Source organism: Ranitomeya imitator, chromosome 4, assembly GCF_032444005.1.
Source record: "Ranitomeya imitator isolate aRanImi1 chromosome 4, aRanImi1.pri, whole genome shotgun sequence".
Taxonomy (NCBI): domain Eukaryota; kingdom Metazoa; phylum Chordata; class Amphibia; order Anura; family Dendrobatidae; genus Ranitomeya; species Ranitomeya imitator.
Window position 1 is genome coordinate 504,531,437 of NC_091285.1, and position 22,423 is coordinate 504,553,859.

At 47.0% G+C, this 22,423-nt stretch overlaps 1 protein-coding gene across 2 annotated transcripts in view; it reads left to right on the forward strand.

The window, feature by feature from the left end:
• Positions 1-14,744: 14,744 nt before the first annotated feature.
• The window catches only part of DUT (deoxyuridine triphosphatase), a 36,483-nt gene continuing 28,804 nt past the window's right edge, over positions 14,745-22,423 (forward strand). The window contains exons 1-4 of one of the 2 annotated variants that reach the window (XM_069766025.1): positions 14,745-14,857; positions 15,198-15,303; positions 16,088-16,179; positions 22,072-22,116. In XM_069766025.1, the coding sequence (XP_069622126.1) occupies positions 14,764-14,857; positions 15,198-15,303; positions 16,088-16,179; positions 22,072-22,116 (337 nt within the window). In that variant the 5' untranslated portion in view covers positions 14,745-14,763. Of the gene's footprint in view, positions 14,858-15,085; positions 15,304-16,087; positions 16,180-22,071; positions 22,117-22,423 lie in introns of those variants that run through there. The other variant, XM_069766026.1, reaches the window with a different exon arrangement.

Below are 22,423 nucleotides of genomic sequence, written 5' to 3' on the forward strand. Positions count from 1 at the left end.
GCAGAGGGAGCACCTCCGTACCGTTAGTCGGTGCGGAGGGTCTTTTTGCCCCTCTGCGTGGTTGTTTGTAGGTTTTTGTGTTGACCGCAAAGCTATCTTTCCTATCCTCGGTCTATTCAGTAAGTCGGGCCTCACTTTGCTAAATCTATTTCATCTCTGTGTTTGTATTTTCATCTTAACTCACAGTCATTATATGTGGGGGGCTGCCTTTTCCTTTGGGGAATTTCTCTGAGGCAAGGTAGGCTTATTTTTCTATCTTCAGGACTAGCTAGTTTCTCAGGCTGTGCCGAGTTGCATAGGGAGCGTTAGGCGCAATCCACGGCTACCTCTAGTGTGGTTTGATAGGTTTAGGGATTGCGGTCAGCAGAGTTCCCACGTCTCAGAGCTCGTCCTATGTTTTGTGGTTTTTGTCAGGTCACTTGTGTGCTCTGAACTTCAAGGTCCATTGTGGTTCTGAATTACCTATTCATAACAGCTGTCCGAACACAATGAAGAAAGGAGTTCTCGCAGAAGCTTCACTGGAGTGGTTATTGTAAGCAAACTCAGCCCAAGGGAGCAGACTGACCCAAGCATTATGATGAGCATTAGTGAAGTGTCGCAGATAGGCAGCTAAAGTCTGGTTAGTTCGTTCAGCTTGACCGTTGGTTTGAGGGTAAGTGGAAGAAAAATCAAGATACACCTTCAGGAGTTTGCACAAAGCTCTCCAAAAGCGGGAAGTAAATTGAACTCCTCTGTCGGATACGATGTGCAAAGGAAAGCCATAGAGTCTGAAAATGTTCTGGATGAAAACCTTCGCCAACTCAGGAGCAAAGGGTAATCCAGGTAGAGAAATAAAGTGAGCCATTTTGGAAAACCGGTCCACAACCACAAGGATGACTGTACATCCGGAAGAGCTTGTTAAGTCGGTAATGAAATCCATGGCAATATGCTGCCAAGGCGCTGACGGAACTGGAAGAGGTAGTAGATTACCAAAAGGTAACTGACTGGGTACTTTGTTCCTGGCACAGGAAGGACAAGATGCAACAAATTCTTCGAGAGATGAGAAGAAAAGTCTTCTTGAATCCTGCATGACCAGCCAATTTAGATGAATGGCCCCAACATAAAACCCTCTCTTTATCACAGTCCGAGACAAGGGTTTTACCAGGTGGAGGACGAATCTTTTGCAAAGGAGCCATAGTAATGACTTTGGAGGGATCTATGATGTATGCTGGCTCTTCCACAGTATCTAGTGGCTGAAATGACCTAGACAGCGCGTCTGCTTTAACGTTCCTATTGCCCGGCCCGAAGCGTAGCTCGAATTCAAAATGGGCAAAGAATAGAGACCATCTGGCTTGTCGATGGTTTAGTCTTTGCGCAGTTTGAAGATATGCAAGATTCTTATGTTCAGAGAAAATTACAAATGGATGTACGGAGCCTTCAGATACCTCCACTCCTCTAAAGTCAATTTGATGGCTAACTACTCACGATCTCCAATGGTATAATTTTGCTCTGAAGTCGAAAATGCTTTAGAGAAGAAGCTGCAGGGAACCATCCGACCCTCAGAAGTCTTTTGAGAGAGCACTGCTCCGTCACCCGTGGAATATGCGCCCACTTCCAGAATGAAGGGTTTGTTAACCTCTGGATGATGCAAGACCAGAGTGGTGGAAAAAGACTGTTTTAGAAATACGAAGGATCTCTCCGCCTCCGGGGCCCAAACATTTGAGCAGGAACTTTTACGGGTGAGAGATGAAAGAGGTTGGATCACAGACGAGAAATGTGGTATGAATTGCCTATAATAATTGGCAAATCCTATAAATTGTTGGATGGCTTTCACCCCGCAGCGTTGCGGCCAATTAACAATGGCATTCACTTTTTCGGGATCCATCTTTAGACCAGAATCCGAGATGATGTATCCAAGAAACGGCAAGGAAGTCTGCTCGAATAGACATTTCTCGTACTTAGCATACAGGTGATTATCTCTCAGACGTTGCAGGACCATGCGAACACTTTTTCGATGGGATGGGAGGTCTGAAGAAAAAACAAAGATGTCATCCAGGTATACCACTGCACAGGAGTAGAGAAGGTCTCGAAAAATATCGTTGATGAATTTTTGGAAAACCGCGGGGGCATTGCAGAGGCTGAAAGGCATAACCAAATATTTGTAGTGACCGTCCCGGGTGTTAAAGGCGGTCTTCCACTCGTCACCGGAGCGAATACGGACTAAATTGTAAGCACCTCGCAAGCCAAGCTTAGTGCAGATATGAGCTCCTCAAAGACGGTCGAAGAGCTCCGGAATGAGAGGCAGGGGATACCTGTTCTTGACTGTGATGTTATTCAATCCATGGTAGTCAATACAAGGTCGTAAGGAACCATCCTTCTTTTTTACGAAGAAAAATCCTGCTCCAGCAGGGGAGGAAGATTTTTGGATGAATTCTTTAGCCAGATTCTCCTGGATATACTCGGACATAGACTGGGTCTCCGCAGCCGACAAAGGGTAGATTCTTCCCCTAGGTGGTGTGCAACCGGGGAGGAGATCAATCGGGCAATCGTAGGAACGATGTGGAGGAAGATTTTCGGCCTCCTGTTTGTTGAAGACGTCTGCATAAGACCAGTAAGGAGAAGGTAACCCTGCGGGAACACAAGTGGATTGAGGAAAGAAGACTGGGCGAATAGACCGTAGACACCGATCTTGACAAGTAGGACCCCAACGTAGCATGTCTCCAGAACGCCAATTAAGAGTAGGCTCATGGACTCGAAGCCACGGAAGACCGAGCAATAAGGCATGAGAGAGATTCGGCAGAATATAAATAGCAATCCTTTCATGATGAAGAGCCCCGATTTGTAATTCCACCTCTTGTGTAACCAAAGAAATTGCCTCTTGTAAAGGTCTCCCATCCACCGATGCAATTAGCCGTGGAGTGTCCAGAGAGAAAACTGGAATGCGAAGCCTCCGAACCGCCTCAAGACTGATAAAATTACTGAATGATTAAATTACCTGCCGCACCCAAATCCACATACGCGACCTCGGAGAAATGACCCTGGTTGAAAACAAATAAGACAGAGAGAGTCAAAGGTAGAGAGGAAGCAGGGACACCTAGGGAGGCCTCTCTTACCTGTCCTAGGCGGAGTTTTCAGGCCTCTCAGGGCAACTACGTAGCAAGTGGGCGGCACTTCCACAATAAAAACAGAGACCCTGAGTACGTCTCTCTTTACGGCGCTGTTCTGCCATCTTTATGCGATCCACTTGCATGGGTTCAGGTGTCGAAGAAGTAGATGTAGAAGTAGTGGGGAGTCGAGGGCTACTGGACTGATGGAAGGAAGGCATAGAAGAATGAGGTCTCCTCTCCCTAGCAGACTCATGAGATCGCTCTTGAAAGCAGAGGTCTATGCGGGTAGCGAGGGAGATAAGATCCTCCAGAGTAGTTGGAGTGTCACGTCCAGCAAGCTCATCCTTAATCCGGCTCGACAGACCCCACCAGAAAGCGCCAACAAGAGCCTCATTATTCCATCCTAGTTCCGAAGCCAGAGTACAAAAGCGGATGGCATACTGTCCAACAGATAGGGAACCCTGATGTCAGTTAAAGAGAGACTCTGTTGTAGAACCTAAATGTCCGGGCTCATCAAAAACCCTACAAAAGGTCTCGAGAAAATCCTCTAAGTGGGAGACTACAAGATCATCACGCTCCCACAAGGGATTAATCCAGGCCAAAGCCTCCCCCTCCAAATGAGACACAATAAACGCTACTTTAGCTCGATCCATGGGGTACTGCTGGGGCAGAAGCTCGAAATGGAGACGACATTGATTCAGGAACCCTCTGCAGAGTTTGGGATCGCCACTGAACCTGGGAGGTTTACCAAGAAGAGGAGGAGGATGGGGAGTGGATGACTGGAGTCAAGATGCCGGAGCGGAAGCAACAGGGACAGATTGTAGACTAAACATTATATACTATATATTATACTATATTGAGGTCCCAGAATGGAACTAGGTTCATAGCTCTTGGACATATGCGGGATGCTGCTGTCATAAACCTTCTGATCTATCTGTGATCGGCTAAAGACTGGTCAAAATATGAGCTTAGGGCCGCCACCTGGACCTTAAGGGTGCTGGGTCTGAGACCCTACTCCAGCCCTTCTTGCAAAAAATCCAAGATTCTGGCTAAGTTCGGCCGATGTGGCTTAGGCCGTTTGGGAGCACTCCATGTGATAAAGGTCTTCCATATCTTCTGGTAAATGGAGTTGGTCACTGCCTTTTGGCTATTTTGTAGTGTCCTAATGACCTTTTCTGACAGCCCTCTGGTCTTCAGGATTGAGAATTCAGAAGCCAGGCCTTCTGGTGTAATCTCTCGGGATCCAGATGAAGTATTTGCCCTTGATAGAGAAGGTTCTTGACCGTAGGTAGTGCTATCAGTCCATCTACTCTTAGGTTGGTAAGGGTTCCCAACCAGCTTCTTTTGGGCCAGAATGGAGCCACCAGGATTACCCTGACCCTTTCCCTCATTTTTTGTAGGACTCTTGGTTGAATCAGTAATGGAGGGAAGGCATAAGCCAGTTTGAATGTCCATGGTTGGGCTGACACGTCTACACCTTGGCCGGGATCGGTTAATCTAGTGAATAATACTAGTCCTTCTTTGTGTTCTGACCACTTGCGAACTGGTCTACCTCTGGCTGGCCCGACCTTCTGGTCAGTATCTGAAAGACCTCGGGGTCTAGGCTCCATTCTCCTGGATGGATCTTTATTCTGTTCAGGAAATCGGCCTGTATATTTATTGCCCCTTTGATGTGTAGAGCAGTGAGAGAAGGTTTTCTTCTGCCCATGAAAATATTCTGGCTGATATTGCTTGCAGATCTTCATGCCTTGTACTTCCCTGATGGCGAAGGTGGGCAACTGTTGTCATGTTGTCCAAGTATATTTTGATATGGGAATCCTGGACAAGAGTTACTGCTGCTCTGAGGTCCTCCTCTACCGCTTTTAGTTCCCTGAAGTTTGAGGATCGTCGGCTTATCTCGTCTGACCAGCATCCTTGTAGCATGTGTTGGGATACCATGGCTCCCCATACTTTCCCGCTGGCGTCTACTCTTATAGTGATCGCTGGGTCTTGCGACCAGGGAACTCCTCTGGTTAAGTTCTCCTTCTGTAGCCACCATGTTAATGAAGACTTTACATGCAGTGGTATTCGGATCTTAAAGATTCTGGGGATCCGTCTCAGTTTGCCAGGATATGAGTCTGAAGTGTCCTGGTGTGAGCTTGTGCACATGCTACCATGTCTGGATGCAGGATGTCATGGATCCAAGAACCGACATAGCCCATCTTAATCATACTATTTCTTTGTCCCGCAACATCTTTATCTTTGCTGTTAGAAAGATTTGTTTTAGTCTGGGCAAGAAAGATGTTTGGCTGTGTGAGTCTAGTAGGACTCCTAAAAATGTTTTTGCTGTTGCTGGAACCATATCTTGTGGTTCACTATCCAGCCTAGGGACGATAAGATCTGGACTGTCGTCTGAAGATGTTCTTATAGCATGGGTACTGAGGGAGCCACTATCAAGAGGTCGTCGAGGTATAAGACTATGCATATATGTTGACCTCTGATGTAGGCCATAACCTTGGACATGATCTTTGTGAAGAACCTTGGGGCTGAGGATATTCCAAACGGGAGGACGTTGAACTGGAAATGGTCTATGTTTTTTCCCCTGGTGACGGGAAACCTTAGGAATCTTTGATAAGTTGGATGGATTGGGATGTGATAATATGCGTCCTGTAGATCTATAGTCGCCATGACGAAGTCCTGGCCTATCAGAGGTACTGTTGACCTGCCGGATTCCATCTTGAATCTTCTGCATGCTACATATCGATTCAGGGGCTTCAGGTTGATTATGACCCGATGTGACCAGTTTGTTTTTTTTTCTCAGGAATAGGTTTGAATAATGTCCCCTGTTCCTTTCGTTCTCCAAAACTATGGAGATTACATTGCCGGTTAATAGGTCTTCTACTCCCACTATCAGGGTGGATTGTAGTCTTGACATAGACTGACATGTTGTTTTTAATATTCTTTGAGGGTATGAGACAAACTATTTTTATCCCTTCTCTGACTGATCTGAGGGTCCATTGATCCGAGCAGATTTTTTGCCAGTACAGAAGTTTGAGATGCGACCTCCCACTGTGATGGCGTCATTGCTTTCTTTGTTTCTGGGAGTGGGGAAGAAGATTCCTGTCTTTTCCCCTTTTGGATAACTCCAACACCCCGATTTGCCCTTCCTTTGTACTACTGAGGAGTATGCTCTTGTTGGGGGCGGTAGGGTCTTTTCCTAGGATTTCTAGGCTCTGGTAATGTTTTCTTTTTGTCCAAGGCCTTTTCTAATAGTTTGTCTCAGGCCGGACCAAACATATATTTCCCCTTTAAGGGAATAGAGCACAACTTAATCTTTGAAGTCATATCCCCGGACCAAGATCTTAGCCAGAGTGCTCGCCTCACTGAGTTTGACAACCCTTATGATCTTGCTGCCACTCTCACAGATTCTGCAGAAGCATCTGCTAGAAAGCCTATCGCCTTCTGGAAGAGAGGTAGGGAAGCTAGAATATCTTCTCTGGGATTACCTGAGGACAGCTGCTCCTCTAGTTGTCCCAGCCAACGGTACATTGATCTAGCCACACAGGTAGATACTGCATTGGTGTTCAATAAAGATGCCGACGTTTCCCCTGATTTTCTTAGTAGTCCGTCCTTCTTAGGTTAACTGGGAGGCATCCTCAAATGGTAGTATGTTTTAGCTACCCTAGCAATCTAGAAGTCCACTCTTTGAATTTCCGACCAGCTTCAGGAGGGGCACTAGGAGAGAGTGTGGGCTGGGAAAGGGCAGCCAGGAAGGTTTTAATTTTGTGCTGGATTAAGCCCTTAATCTCTTCCATCAAGGATGGTTGATCGTCCCTGATGACTTTTTCTGTGCACTCTTTGCATATTGTTTTCTTATACAAAGAGGCCAATTTTTTCGTACAGACTGCGCATCTGCGTGAAGTCTTAGATTTGCTTCCTGATGCCGGTTCCTTGTCCCCCTGCAATATAGGGGAGAAGGAATCATAAGATTGTAACCTGCATCAGAGAGTGGACAACCGGAGCCAGACTACTTACTGGGGCCAGGATGATGCTGGGATCTGCAGATGCAGAGCGCGAGGTAGCTGACATCTATATGCTGATTTTCACCACACAGTGGTCCAACCTGAGATGTCTTCCTGTGCAGGGCTCTTATATAGGCGACCGGACTGCAGCACCTGTCCTCTTGATCAGAGGACCTTCTCCCACCGATGTCCAGGTGTGTGTGTGTGGGGGGAGGAGCCCGCCGACACCATCCGCGCTGTAATTCACTATGCGTTCCAGAGTGGAATGCAAAAAAACCTTTCTTGCATGCTGAATCCGGCCGGCGTCTGACATCACATCCTGCCACCGGCTTCAGAGCGGAAGTCTCAGCGCACTGCGTGACATGCTGGCTACAACGCCTGAGGAGAGGGGCTGGAGTCTGAGAGCTTCAAGAGGCCTCCAGCCGAAGAATGCCCCCAGACCTTGCCCGAAGGTGCGGATTGGTGGCGGGTGTCCCGAGTCCAAAGGTGACGGGAGCAGCACTCGGGGAAGAGAAGTAAGTCTGCTCCCCAGCTGCCCGGCTTATGAGTTTTTTCCCCTCGGTGAGCGCTGCTGGCACAGTACACCTGGGATGACCTCTTCATCCCTAGTAGGGACAGGAAAGAACACTGAGGGGAGGATGAGGGAGCGGTTATTTAACCTCTTTGTCATTTCCTGTCCCTATTAGGGCAGTCCCACACGTCCAGATAATTCCGGTACCGGAATTATCCGTGTCCGTGTGCCCGTGGGTTTCTGTGGCACATCATTGTGGCACACGTGCGCCGCCCGTGTGCCCACTGGGTACCACACGCACCGTGCAGAAGACAGCGCTAAAGTTTAGCGCTGTCCCCTGCATCTGGTGCTGAAGCCGCCATTGATATCTTCTCTGCAGCAGCATTTGCTGTATGGAAGATATGAATATTCCTTTTTTTTTTTTTGTTTCTCGTGTTTAAAATAAAGATCCATGTCCCCAGCCCCCTCCCACCCCCTGTGCGCCCCCCCGCTGTTATTAAAATACTCACCCGGCTCCCTCGCTGGCTGGCGCTGCTTCCTGTCCTGGCCGCACCTTCTACTGTATGAGCGGTCACGTGGGGCTGCTCATTTACAGTAATGAATATGCGGCTCCACCCCTATGGGAGGTGGAGCCGCATATTCATGACTGTAATCGGTGTAGGCTAAACTATACCCCTCCAAGCCCAAATATTGGTGTGTTTTCCCTACTCGCCCAAATCATTGTTGCGGCAGCAATCAAATGCACATTTCTGGTGTTTTTGAGCAGACTGGATCATTTTAATGTTATTAGTGTTTGCCTTTAAACCCTTTCTGACATCTGACGTACTATCCCGTCGAGGTGGGGTGGGCCCGTATGACCACCGACGGGATAGTACGTCATAGTGATCGGCCGCGCTCACGGGGGGAGTGCGGCCGGGTGTCAGCTGACTATCGCAGCTGACATCTGGCACAATGTGCCAGGAGCGGTCATGGACCGCCCCTGGCACACTGCGACCAACCATGATCGCAGTGTTCCGGCGGTATAGGGAAGCATCGCGCAGGGAGGGGGCTCCCTGCGGGCTTCCCTGAGACCCCTGGAGCAACGCGATGGGATCGCGTTGCTGCGAGGGTCTCTTACCTCCTCCTCCCTGCAGCAGGCCCGGATCCAAGATGGCCGCGGGGCTGCATCCGGGTCCTGCAGGGAGGTGGCTTACCAGCGCCTGCTCAGAGCAAGCGCTGGTAAGCCTGCAGAGTGCACATCAGATCGCTGATCTGACACAGTGCACAGCAAGGTGTCAGATCAGCGGTCTTACACTATAACATGATGCCCCCCTGGGGCAATGTTATAGTGTAAAAAAAAATATTCACATGTGTAAAAAATTTTTTTAAAAACTTCCCCCCCAAAAAAATATTGTTCCTATAAAAACATTTCTTTATCTAAATAAAAAAAACAATAAAAGTACACATATTTAGTATCGCCGCGTCCGTAACGACCCCACCTCTAAAACTGTCCCGCTAGTTAACCCCTTCACTAAACGAGGCAAAAAACGCTTTATCATACCGCCAAACAAAAAATGGAATAACACGCGATCAAAAAGATTGATATAAATAACCATGGTACCGCTGAAAACGTCATCTTGTCCTGCAAAAAACGAGCCGCCATACAGCATCATCAGCGAAAAAATAGTTTTTATCGTATAAAAGCGCCAAAACATAAAAAAATGTAAATGAGGTATCGCTGTAATCGTACTGACCCAAAGAATGAAACTGCTTTATCCATTTTACCAAACACGGAACGGTATAAACGCCTCCCCCAAAAGAAAATCATGAATAGCTGGTTTTTGGTCATTCTGCCTCACAAAAATCGGAATAAAAAGCGATCAAAAATTGTCACGTGCCCGAAAATGTTACCAATAAAAACGTCAACTCGTCCCGCAAAAAACAAGAGCTCACATGACTGTGTGGACCAAAATATGGAAAAATTATAGCTCTCAAAATGTGGTAATGCAAAAAATATTGTTTGCAATAAAAAGCGTCTTTCAGTGTGTGACGGCTGCCAATCATAAAAATCCGCTAAAAAACCCGCTATAAAAGTAAATCAAAAACCCCTTCATCACCCCCTTAGTTAGGGAAAAATTAAAAAATGTAAAAAATGTATTTATTTCCATTTTCCCATTAGGGTTAGGGCTGGGGTTGGGGCTAGGGTTAAGGCTACAGCTAGGGTTGGGGCTAAAGTTAGGGCTACGGTTAGGGTAGGGGCTAGGGTTTGGATTACATTTACGGTTGGGAATAGGGTTGGGATTAGGGTTAGGGGTGTGTCAGCGTTAGAGGTGTGGTTAGTGTTACCGTTGGGATTAGGGTTAGGGTTGTGTTTGGATTAGAGTTCCAGTTATAATTGGGGGGTTTCCACTGTTTGGGCACATCAGGGGCTCTCCAAATGCGACATGGCGTCCGATCTCAATTCCAGCTAATTCTGAGTTGAAAAAGTAAAACAGTGCTCCTTCCCTTCCGAGCTCTCCTGTGCGCCCAAACAGGGGTTTACCCCAACATATGTATCAGCGTACTCAGGACAAATTAGACAACAACTTTTGGGGTCCAATTTCTCATGTTACCCTTGGAAAAATACAAAACTGGGGGGCTAAAAAATAAGTTTTGTGGAAAAAAAAAGATTATTTATTTTCACGGCTCTGCGTTATATACTGTAGTGAAACACTTGGGGGTTCAAAGTTCTCACAACACACCTAGATAAGTTCCTTGGGGGGGTCTCGTTTCCAATATGGGGTCACTTGTGGGGGGTTTCTACTGTTTAGGTACATTAGGGGCTCTGCAAACACAATGTGATGCCTGCAGACCAATCCATCTAAGTCTGCATTCCAAATGACGCTCCTTCCCTTCCGAGCTCTGCCATGCGCTCAAACGGTAGTTCCCCCCACATATGGGGTATCAGCATACTCAGGACAAATTGGACAACTTTTGGGGTCCTATTTCTCCTGTTACCCTTGGGAAAATACAAAACTGGGGGCTAAAAAATAATTTTTGTGGGAAAAAAAAGAATTTTTTATTTTCACGGCTCTGCATTAAAAACTGTAGTGAAACACTTGGGGGTTCAAAGCTCTCACAACACACCTAGATGAGTTCCTTAGGGGGTCTACTTTCCAAAATGGTGTCACTTGTGGGGGGTTTCAATGTTTAGGCACATCAGTGGCTCTCTAAACGCAACATGGCATCCCATCTCAATTCCAGTCAATTTTGAATTGAAAAGTCAAATGGCGCTCCTTCGCTTCCGAGCTCTGCCATGCACCCAAACAGTGGTTTACCCCCACATATGGGGTATCAGCGTACTCAGGACAAATTTTACAACAACTTTTGTGGTTCAATTTCTTCTCTTACCCTTGGGAAAATAAAAAATTAGGGGCGAAAGATCATTTTTGCAAAAAAATATGATTTTTTATTTTTACGGCTCTGCATTATGAACTTCTGTGAATCACTTAATGCGTCAAAGTGCTCACCACACATCTAGATAAGTTCCTTAAGGGGTCTAGTTTCCAAAATGGTGTCACTTGTGGAGGGTTTCAATGTTTAGGCACATCAGGGGCTCTTCAAACGCAACATGGCGTCCCATCTCAATTCCAGTCAATTTTGCATTGAAAAGTCAAATGGCGCTCCTTCGCTTCCGAGCTCTGCCATGCACCCAAACAGTGGTTTACCCCCACATATGGGGTATCAGCATACTCAGGACAAATTGTACAACAACTTTTGGGGTCCATTTTCTCCTGTTATCCTTGGTAAAATAAAACAAATTGGAGCTGAAGAACATTTTTTGTGAAAAAAGTGAAATGTCCATATTTAAACATTCCAAAAATTCCTGTGAAACACCTGAAGGGTTAATAAACTTCTTGAATATGGTTTTGAGCACCTTCAGGGGTGCAGTTTTTAGAATGGTGTCACACTTGGCTATTTTCTATCATGTAGACCCCTCAAAATGACTTCAAATGGGATGTGGTCCCTAAAAAAAAAAATGGTGTTGTAAAAATGAGAAATTGCTGGTCAACTTTTAACCCTTAACTCCCTAGCAAAAATAAATTTTGGTTCCAAAATTGTGCTGATGTAAAGTAGACATGTGGGAAATGTTACTTATTAAGTGTTTTGTGTGACATATCTCTGTGATTTAATTGCATAAAAATTCAAAGTTGGAAAATTGCGAAATTTTCAAAATTTTCGCCAAATTTCCATTTTTTTCACAAACAAACGCAGGTAATATCAAAGAAATGTTATTACTATCATGAAGTACAATATGTCACGAGAAAACTATGTCAGAATCACCGGGATCCGTTGAAGCATTCCAGAGTTATAACCTCATAAAGGGACAGTGGTCAGAATTGTAAAAATTGGCCCGGTCATTAACGTGCAAGCCACCCTTGGGGGTAAAGGGGTTAAACGTTTATATTGTAGCAAGGACTTGCTAGTCTAGGCTACTTTCACACTAGCGTCGTACGACGCACGTCGTAATGCGTCGTTTTGCAAAAAAAACGCATCCTGCAAAGTGTTCTGCAGGATGCGTTTTTTCTCCATAGGCTTGTATTAGCGATGCATTGCGACGGTTGCGTCGTGTTGTGGCGGAACGTTAGCACCAAAAAACCTTGCATGTAACGTTTTTTGGTGCGTTGTGTCCGCCATTTCCGACTGCACATGCGCAGCCGTAACTCCGCCCCCTCCTTCCTTCCTGGAGCTCACAATGGGGCAGCGGATGCGTTGTAAAACTGCATCCGCTGCCCCCGTTGTGCTGCGCTTTCACAGCATGCGTCGGTACGTCGCCATGACGCATTGCATCGTGCGTCGCTAGTGTGAAAGTAGCCTAAGGCCAGGGATAAAAAGTCACATGCAACAATCGCACACAAACTTGCCATGTGTCCCTATCCTAAAGGTCCCAATACATGGGACAACTAATATGTGATTTGGGTGGGTGAGCAGGAAAAACACACCAATATTTGGGCTTGGAGGGGTATAGTTTAGCCTAGGCCAGGGGTGTCAAACTGCATTCCTCGAGGGCTGCAAACAGGTCATGTTTTCAGGATTTCCTTGTACTGCACAGGTGATAATTTAATCACCTACACACATGATTGCAGCACCTTGTGCAATGCTAAGGAAATCTTGAAAACGCGCATGGTTTGCGGCCCTCGAGGAATGCAGTTTGACACCCCTGGCCTAGGCCACTTTAACCCGGGGCATAGTCTGGGACGTGGAATATTCTGGCCTGTTACTCCGGATCTAACCACTTGGTGTTTTTTCCCCATGACAGTTTATAGTTCGGGACGTTCTGGATGTGGCAATATCAATTATAATTGTTTTTACACAAAGGCTGTTTAAAGTGACAAAAAAGCTTTTGGTGATTTTTGTTCGCATCTGTGAGGTAAGAGAAATTGACCTGCTGCGGCCTGGAAAGATGCGCCGTACATCAGTGTCCGCGGGTGATCTGCGGAGGTCTCTAGGTGCATAGTGGACATGGGGTTTCTTGAAATCGCACCCACTATGCTGTATGGCTATGTGCACACGCTGCAGATCTGCAAGTGATTCAGGCTATGTGCACACGTTGCGGATTAGGTTTAGGAGTTTCTGGTGCAGATTCTGCCTCTCCTGGCAGAAAACGCACCTGCGGATTTGTCGCTTTTTTTGTGCGGTTCCGCAGCATTTTGTGTGTTTTTGCTGCAGTTTTCTTGCGGATTTGCTGCGTTTTTTACCCCTGCGGTTTTCTATAATGGAATGGGTACAAAAACGCTGCAGATTCACAAAAAAGAAGTGACATGCTACTTCTTTTAAACTGCAGCATTTCCTCTGCGGATTTTCCGCAAAGTGTGCACAGCTTTTTTTTTCCTCATTGATTTACATTGAACTGTAAATCAATTGCGGATCTGCAGCGTTTCTGCACCTCCAAAAACGCTGCGGATCCACAGAGAATCCGCAACGTGTGCACATAGCCTAAGGCTATATTCACACTTAGTGGTTTTTACCGCGGAACCGCCGCGATTTTGATGCTGCGGGTCCGCAGCAGTTTCCATAGCGTTTACAGTAACATGTAAACCCTATGGAAACCGCAAACCGCTGTGCACATGCTGCGGGAAAAACCGCGCGGGAACGCAGCGGTTTACAACCCGCAGCATGTCACTTCTTTGTGCAGAATCGCTGCGATTCTGCACCCATAGGAATACATTGAACCGCTTACTTCCCGCATGGGGCTGTGCCCACGTTGCGGGAAGTAAGCGGATAATGTGCGGGTGGTACCCGGGGTGGAGGAGAGGAGACTCTCCTCCAGGCCCTGGGAACCATATTTGGGGTTAAAAAATCTGATTATACTCACCCTCTGATGTCCGGAGCTCCTGGGCGCTGCACGCGGCCGTCCGGTCAGAGTTGCTGTGCGACCAGGACCTGCGGTGACGTCGCGGTCACATGACCGTGACGTCACGAAGGGTCCTTCTCGCATAGCATCTTTGGAACCGGACCACCGGGTGCAGCGCCCAGGAGATCCGGACATCAGAGGGTGAGTATAACCAATTTTTATTATTTTTAACATTACTATTGATGCTGCATATTGCTGCATATGCAGCATCAATAGTATAGGCGGAAACCCGCAGCGGAAAACGCGGAACAAACCGCGATAAATCTGCAGGAAGGAACCGCAGTTGTTTTGCCCTGCAGATTTATCAAATCCGCTGCGGGAGAACCCGACGCAAGGTGTGAACATAGCTTTACAGTACAATATAAATCAGTGGCAAAAAAAATGCTGTGCTGATGGTGCAGGAAAATCTGCACAGAAAACGCAGCAGATTCAAAAAAGGAGCATGTCACTTTTTTGTGCAGATCTGCTGCGTTTCTGCACCCATTCCATAATAGAAATCTGCAACGTGTGCACAGATCACAAAAAGGCGCAGATTCTGACCTGCGTTTTCTGCCAAGAAATGCAGAATCTGCACAGAAAATTCCACAGTCGTCACATCTGTAATGTGTGCACATAGCCTGACATTCAGTGTCCAACCCGCAGCAATGACTGATTGTGGAACTGTACTCCACTTTGCACATCCGCACCCAGGTCCATAATCCGCACATCCGGACCCATCTTCCGCAGAGAATCCGCCGTGTGCACACGCAGAACCCCCCCCCCCCCCCGCAGCACACAGGTCACGTGTCCATCATGGCTGCGGCCGCACTGGGCTGGCGGCTGTGCTGTATCCGCCGGGCCCCCACCTGCTGTATCCGCCAGCCCTTTCGGGTGTTCAGCGGACGAGGTACATGTATTCCTGGCGCTCAGTACGCAGCTCCGCTATGTGGTAGTAGAACCTGAGCGACGGAAACTACGAGTCCCAGCATGCCACTGTACGGGGCTCGTCAGTGCTATCGGACGCTGGAATGCTGGGATTCGTAGTTCCACAGCTTCGCAGCAGACTAGCAGCACCCGAGCTCCTGTGTCAGTCTGTGGAGTCCGGGCTCGGGGGGAGTGATGGGGGCGACGCTGCACGTACATATACGGGGCGGGGCTTAGGCTTGGCGGGATTATTGTCACATTTCATCTTGTTCCCACCATGCCGCTCACTCCTGTGAACTCATCTCCCGCCAAACGGGCTAAAGAGGACGGCGGTGACAAGTGTACTGTGCTGCGCTTTGCCAAGTTGTCAGAACATGCGTCCACTCCAACCAGAGGCTCGGCCCGGGCTGCAGGCTATGATCTGTACAGGTAAGAGCCGTGGAAAGCATGGGGGATGGATGTGACATGCGCAGTGATGGAGCACATGGTTCTGGTAGATGGTGACACATGGGGCACGTCCATGGTCCTCACGGGTGCAGGCAGCTGGAATTAACAGTGCTGCTTGTCAGCCATTACCCTGGGGGGCAGTGTGGGGTCCTCAGCCTGAGCCATGGAGGGGGGCACTGCTACTGCCTCCATGTTGTGAGCACCGTGCTCCAGGGGCTTCATTGTAGAGTAAAGGGGGCAAACATGCAGCAATATTGGGAGTATGAGGGTCTACAGGGGGTCCGCACTCTCATGCCTCAACAATAAAGCTGCCCAATCTCTGCTGTGTAAATCCCCCTATTGTGACTTGGGTTCCTGATATGTTCCCTTCTGAAATGAGCAATGTGATTGGCGGGGGCAGTGGATAGGCCGTCGCCCGCACAGATGTAGCAGAGCTCAGCAGGTTCCCCCCTGTGGTTACAGGGCTTTATGACCAGCAGTTATGGCGGGAGCTGTAAATCTCCCGTTTTCTGCCTGTGTGACCCCAGTATTGGGCTCTTGTACCCTCTATATAGCAGTGCTGGGACGGAGGCGCGAGATCCCGGCCCTACAGCTCTTTTGATTGAAGCCTTCAGGACAAATGTCTTGTTTTTTTTTTTCTCTTCAGAATAAAACCTTTAATATTTTGGTGTGACAGTCAGCTCATAGTGATGTGTATAATAATATTATTATTTCTACATGATGGATGGTGTCTTATCCTGTAATTTCCTTTTATTCCTCTCCTTAGTGCCTATGATTACATGATTGATCCGCAAGATAAAGCTATAGTGAAGACGGACATTCAGATCTGTGTTCCCAGTGGATGTTATGGGAGAGTCGGTAAGTACAATGGGCACTTATCTCTCTCTCTTTTTTTTTTTTTTTTTCTTTTCTTCCTTCTATAGCCCCTTGGCCTTTCTGAGTAAAATGACATGGATCACAGAGTGTGGGCGGGGGGCTCGGGAGCGGAGATCCATCGGTTACATAGCCGGCATTTGTCTCGACCAGCAGTGGCCGGATCTAAGCTCTGATTGCTGCTGAATGGATGATGAACGGTGACTTCCATTATTCCCCCACGACACAATCACTGATACTATCGTGGCAGGCTGAAGCCCCCAGCTGCTGCTATACTGGTGTTCCTGTGAAGCTCGGCCACGGGATGGGATTTCCACTCTACAGTACTGTTGTATTGCAGCATACAGTGAAGTAACCCGGCCATCGCAGGTTCAAGTCATTTAAGTGAACTAAAAAATAAGAACATTTGATTCACCCCCTCCCTTTAAAAATAAAGAAATTAGGAAATAAACACTTGGTATTGCCACGTCTGTACATCTAGTTTATCAAAGTATAAAATTAACCTAAATAATAAATGACGTAAAAAAGAAGAAAAATCAAAACATGTCTGGCATTGATAATCAACTCCTCACTGGGAAAAAAAAACACATCAACGAAAAGGTAAGACTTTGAGGGTCTTGGAAAATTACACAAACCAACTTTCTTTTTTCTTTTTTTTTTTTTTTTTCCCAGCTAACTAAATAAAAATCTATGCAAGCTGGTTATGGCTATAAGGTTATTTGTGCCATAAAACCTGAAAACTATAGTGTAATGGCATTTTATTGTTCAGCATATTGAATGGTGCCATTGAAAACAACGTGTGTGTTTTTATTTTGTTTGTGCCAAATTCTTCAATATTGTGCCTGTAGTTCATGAGTTTGGGACAATCTAAAATATGCCAAATTGGAAACCTCTCCAGAAACGTTACTTCAGGCAGTGTCTGGAATAAGATACACAGAAAAATAATTGTGATATTTGATTAAAAGATGCATTTTGTGACTCTGCGACTTCTGGATAAATAGTTTTTCACAGAAAGCTAAAATAAAACTAAGTGGCCCAAAATGTATAGAGAAGAATGCGGAAATCCTAATGTCACTAAAGGAGAAAACTACTCCAGCATTTCCTGATGTGGCTAGAGCCGCTGTCACTCCACAGTACGGCAGTGATGATTCTCTGGTCAGCGAGGTCTCACTGCTCGGATGCCATGTCCAGTGTTGAGCGCACGCTGCTCCTGAGGAGGCACTGCTGCTTTTACATTTTTCCCTGGTGCTCCTCAGTCCACTATGTACCATCTGATCAGATTGAGAACGCTTTAAGGTACCGTCACATTTAGGGACGCTGCAGCGTCGCTGTGTGGTCGCTGGAGAGCTGTCACACAGACAGCTCTCCAGCGACCAACTATGCAAAGTCCCCTGGTAACCAGGGTAAACATCGGGTTACTAAGCGCAGGGCCGGGCTTAGTAACCCGATGTTTACCCTGGTTACCATTGTAAATGTAAAAAAAAAACACTACATACTTACATTCCGGTGTCTGTCCTCCGGCCTCAGCTTCCCTGCACTGTCTCAGCGCCGGCCGTAAAGCAGAGCGGTGACGTCACCGCTGTGCTTTACGGCCGGCCGGCGCTCACAGTCGGTGCGGGAAGCTGACGGCGAGGGGACAGACACCGGAATGTAAGTATGTAGTGTTTTTTTTTTTTTTTTTTTTTTTTTTTTTTTTTTACATTTACAATGGTAACCAGGGTAAACATCGGGTTACTAAGCGCGGCCCTGCGCTTTGTAACCCGATGTTTACCCTGGTTACCAGTGAAGACATCGCTGAATTGGTGTCACACGCCGATGAGGAGAGGCTTCCATCAGGCCACTCTGCCATAAAGGCCTGACTTGTGGAGGGCTGCAGTGATAGTTGACTTTGTGGAACTTTCTCCCATCTCCCGAGCTCAGCCACAGTGATCTTGGGGTTCTTCTTTACCTCTCTCACCAAGGCTCTTCTCCCATGATTCTCAGTTTGGCTGGACGACCAGGTCTAGAAAGACTTCTGGTGGTCCCAGACCTCCCATTTAAGGATTATGGAGGCCACTGTGCTCTTAGGAACCTCGAGTATTGCAGAAATTCTTTTGTAACCTTGGCCAGATCTGTCCCTTGCCTCGATTCTGTCTCTGAGCTCCTTGGCCAGTTCCTTTGACCTCATGATTCTCATTTGGTCTGACATGCACTGAGCTGTGAGGTGTTATATAGAAAAGACTTGATTTGGAAAGGCACACACCTATCAGTTTAATTAAACACAGATGGCCTCCAATGAAGGAGTAGAACCATCTCAAGGAGGATCACAAGCAAATAGACAGCATGTGACCTAAATATGAGTGTCGGAGCAAAGGTTCTGAATACTTATGACCATGTGATATTTCAGTCTTTCTTTTTTTACTAAACTTGCAAAATCTCTACATCTGTTTTTTTTTTTTTTTCAGTGAAGATGGGGTGCAGAGTGTACGTTAGTGAGAAAAAAATAACTTTTTTGAATTTACCAAATGGCTGCAATGAAACAGAGTGAAAAATATAAAGGGGTCTGAATACTTTCCATACCCACTGTATATTGGCCAATCGATGTGCAAAGTACCTTTCTTTTTTCACATCAATTTTTGCAGATAAATATTTCATGTGTACATTATATAGCACGTATTTCCCATTTTCTATGGCAGTTATACATTTTCAATGTTTACCAAGAATGATTTTTCGAGATCATGGTGCACTCATTAAAGCCACTTAGCAGTGTAAAGACTGACTGTTTTACACTGGACATGGTAAGGGGAGGATACATTAGGCAGCGTGTGAGCAGTCAGTTCTTGAAGTTCATGCTATTTGTGCACTTGACCTAAAGCTCAAGACATCTTCTCGAGCTGTAGAAACAGGCTGAGTGCTTACAGTAGTTCTCTATGGCTAGCACATATTTATTCGGACTCACATGACAGCACCACGAGAAGGGATCCGCCCTTAAGGAACAGGAAACCTACAGATACAAAAGGGCGGTACCTCTCCCACGTATCAGTTAGTTTCCTGTTCCTACTGGGACTGAGTCCTACGGAAGATGGATCCCAGGCCAGCCGACTCAGGTAGCGAGGGGGTTTCCTACCTCGGCCGGTGTGGAGTTCCTGGAGGCGTCGCGGTGGTCCTGGTAGGGCTGCATGGCGGTGATGCTCATAGCAGGGAACGGTGGCCAGCGGTCTTTCCGTCTCCAAGCCGGCACGAGGTAAGTATGTTCCACCCTGGTTGTTTGCCACTGGGGTGTATGGCGCTGGAGTCTGTGCGATCAGGGGAAGCTGTCCGGGGCATCGCTGGCTGGCCGGGCATCCCGCTCGGCGCTGACAGGAACCAGACCAATAACTAGCAATGCCAGTGGGGGGAGGTTGTTGGCAATACCCTAAGGCAAGGAGAATGGTCTTTAAACAGGGACATCTTCAATCAGATTGTCTGCAAATGGGGTCAACCGGAGGTGGACCTCTTTGCCTTTAGAGCCAACAGAAAAGTAAGAAAATTCTGTTCCCTGAATCCCAGGGAGAATCCTCTGGCTGTGGATGCCTTCCTGATAAAATAAGATTTTCATTTGGCCTACGTTTTCCCACCATTGAACCTGTTACCTCTGGTGAGGAAAATCAGGGAAGATGGGGCAAGAGTTATACTGGTTGCCCCATTCTGGCCCAGGAGGACCTGGTTCGTATGGCTCAGGACAATGTTGGTAGACGATCCCTGGGTTCTTCCAGACATTACGAACTTGCTGTACCAGGGACCGATCAGTCATCCACAAGAAAAGGGGCTCCATTTAACGGCATAGAGTTTGAGCGGTCGTTGTTAAGACAGAGGCTTCTCCCGAATTTAGTAGATACCCTTCTTAAAAGTAGGAAATAGATCACAACTAAAGCTATTTTCACACTAGCGTCGATGTACCGACGCATACTGTGCAAGCGCCACACAACGGAGGCAGCGGATGTATTTTTCCAGCGCATCCGCTGCCCCATTGTGAGTTGCTGGGGGCGGAGTTCCGGCATGCGCGGTCGGAAATGGCGGACACAACGCAACAAAAACGTTACATGTAACTTTTTTGCTGCCGACGGTCCGCCACAACACGACGCAATCGTCGCACAACGGTTGCGACGTGTGGCAATGCGTCGCTAATGTTAGTCAATGGTGAAAAACGCATCCTGCAAGAAATTTTGCAGGATGCATTTTTTTTTCTCCTAAACGACGCATTGCGACGTGCATTGCACGACGCTATTGTGAAAGTACCCTAAGATCTACTCTAGAACTTGGAAGAAGTTCCTGGCCATTTCAAACTTCGACATTAAAGAGGGGGTGCCGATACGCCAGATCTTAGAGTTTCTGCAGAAGGGATTGGAATTAAATCTTTCCACTAGTACACTAAAATTACAGGTCTCAGCCTTGGGTGCCCTGTTCTCCTGTAATACTGCCAATAACTATTGGGTTTCGAGGTTTATTAAAGCTATTGGTAGAGCTAGACCCATACATAAGAATATGACGGTACCATGGGATCTTAATCTAGTCCTTTCATCTTTGACAAAAGCCCTTCGAACCCCTACAATCAGCCTCAATAAAGATGCTATCCCTTAAAACAGCTTTCCTGGTAGTGATGACGTCTGCATGTAGAGTAGGAGATATCCAAGCACTTTCCAGGCTTCCCCCCTATACAGAATTCTTGCAGGATAGAGTAGTCCTCAAGCCGGACCCAGCTTACTTGCTGAAAGTAGCATCCCATTTCCACAGGAGATAGAAGGATTAGGAAGAAATGATGGTGGAACTAACTCTAAGGGTACCGTCACACAGTGGCATTTTGATCGCTACGACGGCACGATTCGTGACGTTCGAGCGATATATCCATGACGTTCCAGCGATCTCGCTGTGTCTGACACGCTCCTGCGATCAGGGACCCCGCTGAGAATCGTACGTCGTAGCAGATCGTTTGAAACTTTCTTTCGTTGTCTAGTGTCCCGCTGTGGCGGCATCATCGCATGGTGTAACAAAGGTGTGCACGATATTGTATACGATGTGCGCATAGTAACCAACGGCTTCTACATCGCACATACGTCATGAAATTATCGCTCCAGCGTCGTACATTGCAAAGTGTGACAGCAGTCTACGATGCTGGAGCGTCACGAATCGTGCCGTCGTAGCGATCAAAATGCCACTGTGTGACGGTACCCTAAGGAAGAGGAACTCCATACATTAGATGTCAGAAGATGCCTTCTGCAATATATCTCGGTCACTGATACTTGGAAGGGAGATAATGCACTATTCTTATCCTTTCAAGGTCCTAGGAAAGGGTTTAGAGTATCAAGATGCACACTAGCCAGATGGATTAGGGAGGCTATCTCTCTGGCTTATACAGCAGGTGGGAGTCCGGCTCCGTAGAATCTGAGGGCGCATTCCACCCGGGCCATGGCATTATCCAGGGTGGAAAGATCTGGAGTGTCAATAGAACAAATATGTAAGGCGGCCACATGGTCATCCCCCTTCCACCTTTTTCAAACATTATTGGTTTATGTGCTATTAACCGCGGTAGTCCCCTCAGGCTCTGAAATTCAACTGATATACGAGGGAGAGGTACCACCCTTTTGTATCTGTAGGTTTCCTGTTCCTGAAGGGCGGATCCCCTCTCTCCTGGTGCTGTCATGGGCCTCCGAAAAACGCCGCTACCGGTAAGTAGCTTAATGCTTTTGTGACCACTGCAGAGCGTCTGTCGGCAGAAATCGAAAATACTGTGACTACTACAATGTGGAATTACATGGCAAGAAGAGAAACCTTGCAGCTTGTCATTAGTGGGTACATGGTGTGATGAGTCTTCTTGTGCCAATGTGTTAATTTCCTTATTTTCTTATCTTTTTTTTTCAGCTCCACGATCTGGTTTGGCAGCTAAACACTTCATTGATGTTGGAGGTAATTCTTGCTATTTCACATGCAGAATATGTATAATACATTGTGGCACTTGCAATTCTTTCTCTGTCAAGGTTGTTCTAGAGCAGGGGTTGCTGAACCTGTGGCTCAGGGGCCACCTCTGTAGCCCTCTGTTATTGTACAGCGCCCAACCGTCTGGTGACCGAAATGTACCCCTATATGTGGCTGTCTGCATAGAAAAGCAGGCGGCACACAGTCATGTCACCCCCATACCTTACATGTGAATTGGCTCCATTTACTCCAGAGAGGTGTATGAGATTGACAGGTGGCCATCTATTATTCCGGCTTT